This window comes from Octopus bimaculoides, chromosome 24, assembly GCF_001194135.2.
Source record: "Octopus bimaculoides isolate UCB-OBI-ISO-001 chromosome 24, ASM119413v2, whole genome shotgun sequence".
Lineage (NCBI taxonomy): Eukaryota > Metazoa > Mollusca > Cephalopoda > Octopoda > Octopodidae > Octopus > Octopus bimaculoides.
The window spans coordinates 15,575,698-15,587,769 of NC_069004.1; the positions used below are offsets into that span (position 1 = coordinate 15,575,698).

The 12,072-nt window shown below is 35.7% G+C and overlaps 1 protein-coding gene across 1 annotated transcript; it reads left to right on the forward strand.

Annotated features, from left to right (window-relative positions):
* Positions 1–756: 756 nt before the first annotated feature.
* Positions 757–6,396, forward strand: LOC106881543 (dnaJ homolog subfamily C member 16). Its single transcript, XM_014931968.2, has one exon. It carries the CDS (start codon positions 1,099–1,101, stop codon positions 3,388–3,390), a length of 2,292 nt encoding a protein of 763 aa, XP_014787454.1. The 5' UTR covers positions 757–1,098; the 3' UTR covers positions 3,391–6,396.
* The last annotated feature ends 5,676 nt before the right edge of the window (positions 6,397–12,072 follow it).

Here is a 12,072-nt window from a genome sequence, read left to right on the forward strand (position 1 = left end):
TTTCAAAATATTTTGAAATGTTTTAACTTTAAATTACTAAGAAGATGAATACAAATTATAAACATCAGATATTATAAATCAGGATGTTGTTGCTTGGCTCTTGAGTATTGGTCATTGAGCTAACCTATAATTAAAGGCATTCTAACAGTATCCAACTCGTCTTTTATTCAGTGTTTGTAGGCCTACATTATTTTATGTGTCCTTCATGTTTTAAGATGACACAGGTGATTTAGCTGCTATTTCTAATAGGATGAATTACCAACTCTTTGTCTGAGACAGAGAGAAATCTGTTTGAAAAAAAAAAAAAAAATAATAATGATGATTTCTTTTCTTTCTCTCTCACAAAAACTGGAACCGTTTTCTCTCCACAACTGACAATCTAATCCAAACTCATGAAACTGTCTTTTAACAAAAAGAGACATTGGTTAAAGTAATTCTAGAAGCAAAACAAAATGTTATTTGTTTGTAATTTTGTTTATTTTTTTCCATTGATATTATGTAGAATTAAAACAGAAAAACTGAATTTTAATAAATAAACTACTTAGAAAACATTTATTTGTAAATTTCTAAAACGAAGAGGCTTTAAACTTATATCCATCATCAGAAAAAGATGGAAATCAATCATAATCCCCCTCCTCTTCCTCCTTAATTCTGACGCTTTATCTTATAAACCCTTGTTATGTTTTTACCAATAATTTCAGTATCTGACTACATTTCAAGTCAACTTGGTCTCATCAGTTGGAGTCAGAATGAAACAAGATACTGTTTGCTATGTCACCGTTACTTCCGGTTTCCATTGATTACTTCTTTTTTTCAGCTGAAAATTCTTGGATTTATAAGTAAATAGGCCATTTACTATATTCTACATTGTGTATCGCTGGACTGAACCAGACATAAACCAAAACACCAATCGTTTATAATAAGTGGGGATCAGTCTTTTTGTGAAATAACCCAGTACCAGTGGAATATCTTGTGGTTTGTCATCATCGTTTTAGCAGGTATTTATCTCGATACGTAAAGCTCGTCGATATTTCTCTTTCATGGCACGGGAGGTTAGGCTCTAGACCTAATTTTTATCCCATTCCATACAATACACAAATGAACACAAACCGTATGTTCATTTTCCTCGTCAGCTATTTTGTTACTTTGAATATTTGTATCGTTCGTAGCACAGAGGACTTGTATGATGTCCTAGGTGTGAGCAGGTTCGCCTCCTCACAGGAAATTAAAAAAGCCTATAAAAACTTAGCCAAAATATGGCATCCTGATAAAAATAATGATCCTGATGCCACAGACAAATTTATGAAAATTAATGAAGCTTATGAAACTTTGGCTGACAATGATAAACGCTCTATGTATGACAGACATGGTTATAGCGCTGCACATGAGCCACCTCCGGGGAGCCAAAGAGGGGCAGGCTTCGGCGAATTCCCCTCGTTTTTTAGGCACGGACCCTTCGGCTCATTTAATTTCAACTTTGGAAACGGTGAATCTATCCTTGATAAATATACTATTTCTTTAAGATTTTACGAAAACCACGTTCTTCCCAACAGTTATTTAACTCCCTATTTTTTATATGCGTATACAGACTTTTGTTTTGCCTGCATGCACTATGAATCTTTGATTGAAAAAATAATCAAGGAACTTGAAGAAGTTGGTATTGGTGTAGCAACCGTTCACGTGGCTTCTAGTCGACCCCTTGCAAGTAGGCTTCGGCTTCACGAAGTGCCCCAAATCATGGGCGTCATTAACGGTCATGTTCACTATTTGAAAAAACAAATATCACTGCAGATTCTCAGGGATTTTATCCGCAACCTTTTCCCAACCAATACCATTCAACGTTTAAATGACAAAAATATCAAAGACTTTTTGCTCGGCTGGCCCGACAATCGTGTCCGAGCACTGTTTTTTTCTGCAAAAGACAAAATTCCAGGTAGGTTTCTTGTACCTGCATTCAGATTTCAAGAGAAAATAGCATCTGGTTTCATCAACATGAAGGAGGCGTCGGTTGTGGCCAATAGCTTACAGAAATATAATATTAACAATGCTAAAGACACACTTATCATTGTAGGGGAGAATATCAACAGTACCCTGGGAGTTGTATCCATGCCTTCATTATCCAAAAATAACGTCGTGGAATTCATGAATAGATTTCAGTTTCTGACTTTACCACGATTATCTTCTGAACTATTTTTTGATGAACTCTGCCCTATTGAGAGCAAAGTTAAACAGAGGAAGCTGTGTGTTGTTCTTTTGACTTTGAAAACTGAAGAACATGACACTCATCGAACGTTATTTCGAAATTATGTTCAGCAGGCACCATCCTTTCAGAATCGAGTGACATTTTCATACATATTCAAAGATGTTCAGTATCGGTTTGTTGATGCTTTGTTAGAAGGTAGTCACTCAGGTGAGACTGATGACAGGTTGAAGATAGCTGTTTTATGGCGAATGAACAAAAACCATATAAATTATGAATGGATTGAACCTGGCTGGTCAAAAGAACTTCATGAAAACCAAGTGGTTTGTCAAAATATGGAAAAGCATTTGCAAGAATTACTTGTTAGTTCTAATCAACTTCATTATACTGCCACATATACTTCATTTTATAATGAACATTCTTCTGGAATGTTTATGAACATTTTAACAAAACTATCTAATGGTTGCTATGATTTCTACGAATATATTTCAGCAGGTGTAAGTAACTTTGATGGTGTTATGTGGCTTACCATTTGGTTAGCTATTTTAACTATTGGAGTATTATTCCAAAGAAAGCTTTTAATTAAAGAGATGAAAAATCGACAGTCAGAGAGGAGAAGGCAACGTGAATCCACAACTACTGCAGAAAGATCAATATATGAAAATTCGAAAATACGTCTGCATGAACTTTGCAACCAGACCTTCAGTAAGTTGATACTAAATGAGGATTCTTGCTTAACAATTACATTATTAGTTAACAAAGAAAGCAAAGATAAATTATTGGCCAAATTCTTGAAAATTGTTAAACCATATTCACTGTCAACAAGATCAAAATTTGCATTTCTTCGATTAGATCATTATTTGAATTGGTATCAACGATTATTGAGAGACAGCAATGTTTTCTGTGGGCAGCTCTCTGAAACTGATTGCACTGGAACAGTAATTGCTTTTAATGCTTATCGGAAGTACTATTACATTTTCCATTCAAAGACTGCCTCTAAACAGGCAAAAAATGCAAACATTGGTAAGAAATGTTCCATATTTGATTCTGATTCAGATGAAGCTGGTGAAACTGAAAATGTTTTCGATGAACTTCTGATAGGTTTGGAAAACTGGTTAGATAAAGTTATTGATGGAATAGTGGAAAGGATTTTTATTCAGAATTGGCCACTAATGGAAAATTCTCTATGAGTTGTTAAACCTTGTCCTTTTTTCTTGTCGTATGTATTGTTTGTGTCTAGAGTTTTTGCTCCTGGTAATCTGTTGAGGCGGTCTGTTTGTGGCAACTGCTGTAGAAGATATCAATAATAGTCTGTTGACAATAAAGCCAGTTTTTCAACAGATCTTTCTCTCTTTCTCTGCAACAAGAACAGGCAACAATTGATTGACAAACTGGGGACTAATATTTATTTCTAGTTTACTACCAACTACATGAATCAATAAGCAGGAGCCAGGACAATTTATTTAATTCCATTTTGCTGTTTTGAAATACTAATTTTCTGCTATCCTCTGAACTCTACTGAGACTAAACATTATCAACAATGTTACCATCTCCTCTCTCTCTCTAAACATTTCATGGGTGAAAAATGAAAAATTCTTTGGAAAGCAACTTGAACACAGTAATTTGGAATAGCTAAGCTGTTTTATTTTGTGCAATAAAAGTTTGCAAAAATATAACATCAATTAAATAAAGAGAAAAAAAACAGAAAGAAAACAAAACAATAAAGCTAAAATCCTCTTTTCCTCTACATTTCTTCCTTCTGAATGATTGAAGCTGGTCATCAAACTGATGTTAGCTTGTGATTGAGAGAAGCTGTTTCATTTTCAAGTTGTATTGATCCATCCAATCACCACTTGCTGTCCTCTTTGTAAAACTCTTTAATTTTCCTCTCTTTTGCAAGCAAATCTTTTATATTCACAGCACACTATTGCTACAAATAAACTGACATCACCCTTGACAAACATTTTTTTCTATGAAACAAAATCTTTTCAGTGCAAAGACGAATAGGATTTTTTTTTAAAACTCAATTATTTAAAATAATTTTATTCTTTGAACAACTACAGACTTCTATCACCGACTTCATTAACTCTTGCTTCTGCACTCATTAACCAATGAAAATTATTGCAACACTAGTTTAGTGATTTACATATGCTATTTACTTTTCACATGGGAGGTAGCTGCTATGCAGTTGCTTGTCCTGCTGAAAATTGCAGCTAAATCTTCTGCATATCATCACATTACACTCTAGTGTCTTAGAAAAGCACACATTGGATAATGCACTCTTAGGTGCACTGTGCCAAGATAAAGAGGGGGCTGGTCATGGCTGGAGCGCCTTTGTTTGCTCAGAGCTGACCTGGGACTAAAGCAACAACTATTTGAGTGAAAGACTTTACAGCAGCCTGAGATTTGTGCAAGTTGAAATAAATAGAAAACTGAAATCTAATTTTGTAATACAGCCTTACAAGGGGGGGGGGGCGTAGGAATAAAAACAACTTTGAATTTAGTATTAGGAAGAACACTAATTATATTAATATACTGGAGTAATTTATTAAAAAAAATATTGATTAATGTTTGCAAAGGAAGTGGATGGCCATATTGTCATGGATGGGATTGGAAATGGTAGGTGAAGGCAAAAAGTAGACCTGAATAAATGTTAGCTCTACTGATGAAACTTATTTTCTTGTTAAAGTAACACCTAACTAACAGGGAGAATATTTATGCTGTCCATCGAGTTCAGCTGAATCTTGTTTATTGATTTAATCAGGGCAGGTTCTGTCACTAGATTCTTGTGTATCACTTGCAGAACTAGAAAGTTGTTCTATAGTCTCTCCACCAAATCAGTGTAGATATCACAGTAGTATAACAGTAATAGTAGTAGTAATAGGCTTTGAGTGACAATCACGAGTAGCAGAAGTAGATTAGTAGTTGGGAGGGGTGGTTGAGGCAGAGGTAAGTTAACTGAGGAAGTGGTAGATTGGGGTTAGTATTGATGGTTAATCCATAAACTGCTGGGATTTTGCTGTATGTAACACGAACTGCTGAGCCTATTTTGGGTAAAGGTCAACATCGATCTATCACTCGAAAAAAATAAAAAAATACTCAGTGTTTCTTAACACCTGTGATTTGGCTACACTGTTTCTGGGGTGAAAGGGTATCGTGTGCATACATTATACGTCATCAAAATTAGGTCAGATCATGCCCTACTTCTGTGGCCTGTCGCGTTGGCCACTGAGGTGGCCTATCGCAGTTTATGGGTTAATAAAAGGCGGTAAGCTAGCAGAATCGTGAACATGCCGGGCAAAATGCTTAATAGCATTTCGTTCATCATTATGTTCTGAGTTTAGAATTCCACTGAGGTCGACTTTGCCTTTCATCTCTTTAGGGGTCAATAAAATAAGTTCGAGTTGAACACTGGGGTCAATTTAATTGATTTATCCCTTTCCCCAAACCTGCTAGCCTTGTGCCGAAATTTGAAACCAATACTTATGGTTATCTAGGGAAAAATTAACTATAGTTGGTTGGAGAGGCGAAAGAAATCTAATATTTTGAGGTTCGGCTAATACATAAATTTCTTGAGGTAGATGCTGGACAGGACAATTTTAAATTGTTTAATGCAATTAGAAAAATGAAGTTAGTTGTGTGTAATGGCTCAGTTAGAAGATGGTTAGAAAAAGTTACTGTAAATACAATCTTATAAAGTTTATAAATGAGTAAAGCAAAAATGGAACAAGCTAGATGAATGCATTTTTGCACAGTTGTGTCCTGTAAATGCATTTTTGCACAGCTAAGTATCCAGTTGCAACTTTGACAAATTGATGTAAAAAAGCAATGTTGGTGATGTTTGTTAATTTTGATGTTATTTATTTTTGTTTATATTTTATGTCATACATTTGTGAAAATAAGCATTGATGGTTGTAACTTATTTTATATCTCTTTTTTAAACCATATTCATGTCTTTCTCCTATTTTTTTTTTTTTTCACAAACATTGTGTTAAAACATTGTCATATGGATTCCTTTTGTAGACGGATTTTTTATTTTATTTTATTTTTCACTTGTGTGTTTTTATTTTTAAAATATCTAAAAAACCCTCCCCCAAAAAACAATTTTAATAACTTGAATGGTGATAAATAATCCAACATAAATGTTATATAAATCACAGAATATATTTAATAATTAAATATTAAACCAAATCATTTCAAGTATTTTAGTTTAATTTTATAATTATTTCATTGGTATATGACTTTTTTGCTTTGCATCCATTATGTCAAGCCTATTTTTCCACCTCGTTAATTACTAACTTATTTCATTTCCACTAATTACTCATCATTATGTATAATGACATGGCATTACATCTCTGCAAATATGTCAGAACATTGGATAAAACACCCTCAGCGATTTGTTCTCGTTCTTTCATGCATGTTCTCATTCTCTCACCCTTTCAAGGCCAACTTAGTACCGGCATTGTTTTTTCTCTTTTAGAAAAAAAATTGTGAGTAACGGTCTCTCCTGATTGTTGTCAGATATACAGGGGAATAGATTGCCCTAAGTTTAGATGTACAAGTCTTGTATGTCAGAATGATGCCTCCCCTTCCACTGCATGATTCTGTCAGGAGTCAAGCATCTGAGCTATCTCTGCCATATCGTAAACCTCTATTCAACCATAGTTTTTTCTCACTGCAACACATTGCTAAACTCCTTAGGAACAAAACTCGGGTTAAAAACTCACACTCCTAACATATTTCAAGTGTTTCATGAAAAACCCATTATTTGGCAGAAAGAAATTGTATCAGAAAGAAGAGGCATTGTTTAGCATTCAAATTTCTAAAGACATAGAGCAAATACCCTTAGAGCAACATTCTAAGGATTCTGTCTAACCCTAACTCTTTTCTGAAATAACATCATGAGTTCCTTCACCCCATTAAATCCACTGACTACTCTTGATTGTCCCCAATGATATTGGATAGACATATGAGACAGACACCTTAAACAGCACCCAAATGAAGACCATTCAACTGATTGCCAAAGACTCTTTCACCAATATGCTCTACCTATTGACTCATGTATGTACCATTCCTTCTCTTTTCTCCTCCTCCTCTTCTTTGTCTTCTTTTTCATCATCGCCTCCTCCACTTCACTCTCCTTCCATCATCCTCATTCTGCACTGTATCCCAGATTCCATATTATTAAACACCCTCTTTCATCTCCCACTTTTTCTGCCGACCGTACCCCTCACAGGATGTTCAAACTGAATATCACCTACATTGGTCTCACTAATATGGAGTGGAAGGACTCCAAAGTGTATCAATATTGTCATTCCTTCACTGACCAATAAAAAAAAAGACATCCATCTCAACATTAACTCCTCATCTACAACCATTGACCCAGATTCCATTGTCAAATATCCTTGTTTACTCTTGTACTACATTCCCAAATATCTGAATCAAAGCACCATTGCTGACAAAATTACAAATGGTTGTCACGTTTATCTTTAACTTGTTTCAGCCATTAGACTATGGCCATGCTGGTGCATCGCCTTGAAGAAGTTTTAGTCAAATGAATAAACCTAAGTACTTTCTTTTTTTCTTTAGACCTGGTACTTATTTTATCAGTGTCTTTTGCCAAACTGCTAAGTTATAGGGATGTAAACATAACACCGTTTGCCTATCAGTGGTGGGGGACAAACAAACACGCACACACATACACATATATGACAGGCTTCTTTCAGTTTCTATCTACCACATCCACTCACAAGGCTTTGGTCAACCACACTGTGGGACTGAACCTGGAACCATGTGGTTGGGAAGTAAGCTTCTTACCATACAGCCATGCCTGTACCTGCATCTTTTTACCACTTGAAAATGCTGACTTTGCTTTGCACCTTCTTTCTCTCAGTTATTTCAGTGTGCTGGTTATGTTTAATTCTGTTTAGCATTCAAATTTCTCTGTCAAATGTAATCCTTGTTTATTGCCATTATTTCAAGTCAATCATGAATTATCTCGTAGCTTTGCAGTTTTGGTGATGTGATTCTTTATTTTTTAGAATGACATTGTAGGATACTTGTAAGAGGACAGATCTGGCCAGTTTTAACTTAGTAGCAGGTAAGATATTTGAGCAAAATATGGTCAGTTTAAACACTAATGGGTTAAGTCTTTTTTAGTTGTGAAAGGGTGAAGACGCATAGCTTAGTGGTTAGAGTGTTCAGCTCGCAATCATAAGGTCATAAGTTCAATTCCCAGCACAGTATTGTGTCCTTGAGCAAGACACTTTATTTCACGTTGCTCCATTCCACTCAGCTGGCAAAAATGAGTTGTAGCTGTAATTCAAAGCACCATCCTTTTTATATTCTGTGTCACACTGAATCTCTATGAGAACTACGTGAAGAGTACACATGTCTGTGGAGTGCTAAACCACCTACGTGTTAATTTCACAAGTAGGCTGTTCCATTGATCAGACCGACTGGAACACTCCTCATTGTAACCAACAGAATGTCAGTTAATTGTGAAAGGATTTGAATCAACTCATTAAGGTGTGAAACCATGATAGAGTCTGATCAGACACTGCAATACTGGTTCATCACCTTTTTTGTGTCATCATGTGGCCCCCAAGGCCGCAAGCTGGCAGAATTGTTAGCACACCTGACAAAAAGCCTAAATAGTATTTTGTTTGCCGCTATGTTCTCAGTTCAAATTCCGCTGAGGTCGACTTTGCCTTTCATCTTTTCAGTGTCAATAAATTAAGTACCAGTTATGCACTGGGGTCAATGTAATCGACTATCCTACTTTGCCAAAAATTTTCAAGGCCTTGTGCCTAGAGTAGAAATAATTATCATGTGGCCTCGTTCCCCATTGCTGGACCAATTTACCCTCATTATTATTGGTGTATGTCACATGGTGATTAAGTGACTTATTTCTGCAGAAGCTCTCTCTTTCCCTCTCTCTTAATTTAAGTTGCTTAAAGGTTAAATATTATACAGCAATAAATAAATAAATCACTCTCTAGATTATCATAAAGACGTCTGGGTTTCTTAGTTGCCATAAATCTTCCTGATCAAAATTGCTCCAGGTGTGACAATTTTATTATTTTTCTGCACTCATTCTCTATGAATCCATTATTCAGTGTATCTTTCCTTTTCTTTATTAAAAATGATGGGGTATAATCTTGCTGATATTTCTAGTAGGTTGAGCAAGTACATTGAGGCAACATCAGAGAAAAATAGGGAACTGAAACTAGATCTAAAGATTAAGCTTCAATGTTATGTTCTATCTATCTATCTATGTTTGTCTGTCTCTCTACTTAGATCAGTTTATCACAGCATGGGGTATACACCCCATTGGTGGGACCTAGAAAAATTGTGGTCAGGTGTGATGCTGTAATCGCCAGGCACAAGGTTCTCATTAAAGTCATTCAATTTTTATTTTCTTAGTCAATAATGTACTTATTTTGTACCCAATACTTAATAAAAGAATTACTGGGTAGATTCTTTTGTATTAAATAATTGTGATAAAATATTAAAAATAAAGTTGTTTTTTTTTTCCAACCACTGGTGGGGGCATACATTTTTCTGGAATGTTATTGTAGGCCCTGGGAGAAAACAGGTTGGGAAACACTGATCTAGATAGACGTGTGTGCCATTATGTTTAAATGATAGAATTGTCTGGTTATGCAAAGTGCAAAAAATGTCTAGAAAGGTTAGAATTACAAGCCCTGAGTTCCATTGACTCCCCTATTATCAGCAAATGAAAGCAAATCCTGTTGTGTTTCTGTTGCTAGCAAATAATGTAATCTTCACAGCTAATCAGCTACAGTTTGGCTTCAATTTAGTTAATTAGCAAACAAAAACCAAATCTGCCATTGTTGATGCATGTAAAACATTTTTTATAATCCTTTCTACTCTAGGCACAAGACCTGAATGTTTGAGGGCAGAAGGTTTATAGTCAGTTACATTGACTCCAGTGTGTAACTGGTACTTCATTGAACCCCAAAAGAATGAAAGACAAAGTTGACCTCAGCAGAATTTGAACACAGACGAAATGCCACCCTGTTTGGTATGCTAACGGCTCTGCCAGCCTTCTGCCTTTAAAGCATTTACAATAATTAGTAAACCATGGATTTATTTAGAACAATGTTTTAAATCTCAAAACATACTGGATTATTGATTTTATCTCCATGTCGTATATCCTGATCAATTGGTCTGACTAAATCCTTCCACTTCCAAAACATAACATTGGATAGAATTCAACCTTTTAGCATTCAGATTACTTTGTCAAATGTAATGCTTATTTATTCACATTGTTTTCAATTCATCGTGTATTATCTTGTAGTTATGAGACTTTGATGATGTGATTATTTATTGCAAGACTGGTGTGAAAGGCTGGATCTGACCAGTTTGAACATAAAAGAGGTAGAATATATGGACTAGATATGGCCAGTTTAAATGCTAAATGGTTAATTCTAGAATGCTTCAGCTCTTGAAATTTTATTACTGAATGACAACCTTCTTTCAGTACAAGCATATTGACAAATGATCAGAAGACTGAATTTTAAATATGTAGAAATATTATGTAGAAAGGAGTTCTTTGGCTACTATCTTGATAATAATGTTCGTCTGTCATCAATGATGACCAGGACATAACATGGAAGATGGGTCACAGTGCATCTAGTTGTGGCCTATGCATGCTCGAAAAATTCTGCCACAGGTCAGATACTGGTGCTCTGCTGGGAATGAAGGCAAGGACAGCTTGTGTTTCTTTGTGCTCCTGTGATCCTTTTCTGTTTGTAGGAGACGGCACCTCTGCTCGTGCAGTTACGCCAGGCAGGGCAGTCCTATACCTGCATTTCCCAGGTGTCAGAGTTGATCTGAAAGCACTTCAGTGAGGCTTTGAGTGTATCTTTGAAGGTCCCAGACACAGAGGTCCTCTCAAGCTCATCTGCCAAGCATTTCCACTCTGCTGAGGAGTGTGCAGGTCAGGTGGACAGGCCACCTTCTTTGAATGCCCGACACACGACTACCCAAAAAGGGTACTGTCCTATTTATATTAAGAACATGCTTTAAAAAAGGAGTGATAGTGAAGCCTAACATGTGAAGCAACTGTGTGAGCTCTAGTTGAGTACTATTTATGTTTAAGAACATATCGAAGTTGATTTGAGCATGGGACAAAGCCAGCTCTTTCAGTTCGTTGTGATGGGGAAATCTAATTAGGAGTTGCAGACTGATTCAGTCAGTTATAACTCTGAACTAATAATTCAGTTAATTACCTAATAAATCTTAAATATTTCTCCTGCTAAGAACTATTAATTAAGGTCCACTGAGTCGGTTTAAGGTTACTTTGTAGAGCAGTAACATCCCAAGAGTATATTGGGCAAGCCATTCACCTCTGTCTGAATTTGTATCACTTGAGCCAAAGAAGAAGTCAAGGGATTTCAAACTCCAAGAAAAAAAGGCTGTTACATGCTGAAGAAAAAACCCAACAGGCCAACGACGAGGATGTGATATGGAGAAGGGAATGGCTTATAATTAGAAGCAGTCGTACTTTACAACAAAGTGGATAAGGTAATCAAACCTATTTTTATTGAGAGTCAAATTTGCAAACCAACGTTAAATATAGTTTTTATTGTCTTTATAATAAAGTCTTTTTGATACCATTCAACGTTTTGTAGTGACATGAAATCACAGCAAAGTTGTTCATTTTATTTTTGAGAGGAGTTCAACCAAGCCCACCCATTCAAAATACATTGTCACTGCCACAAGTTTTGATTAATCCTATCCTTCATGTTTAATGTACATTTCTAGCCTGTTAACCACATCTTACCTTCATTGGTAGTAAATCTTGTACTTCAATAACTTTACAGTTTTTGTCGGTTCTTCAAATA

What these genes read in the sequence shown, in the direction of transcription:
- LOC106881543 (XM_014931968.2), top strand. Translation starts at nt 1,099, where the DNA reads ATGAACACAAACCGTATGTTCATTTTCCTCGTCAGCTATTTTGTTACT.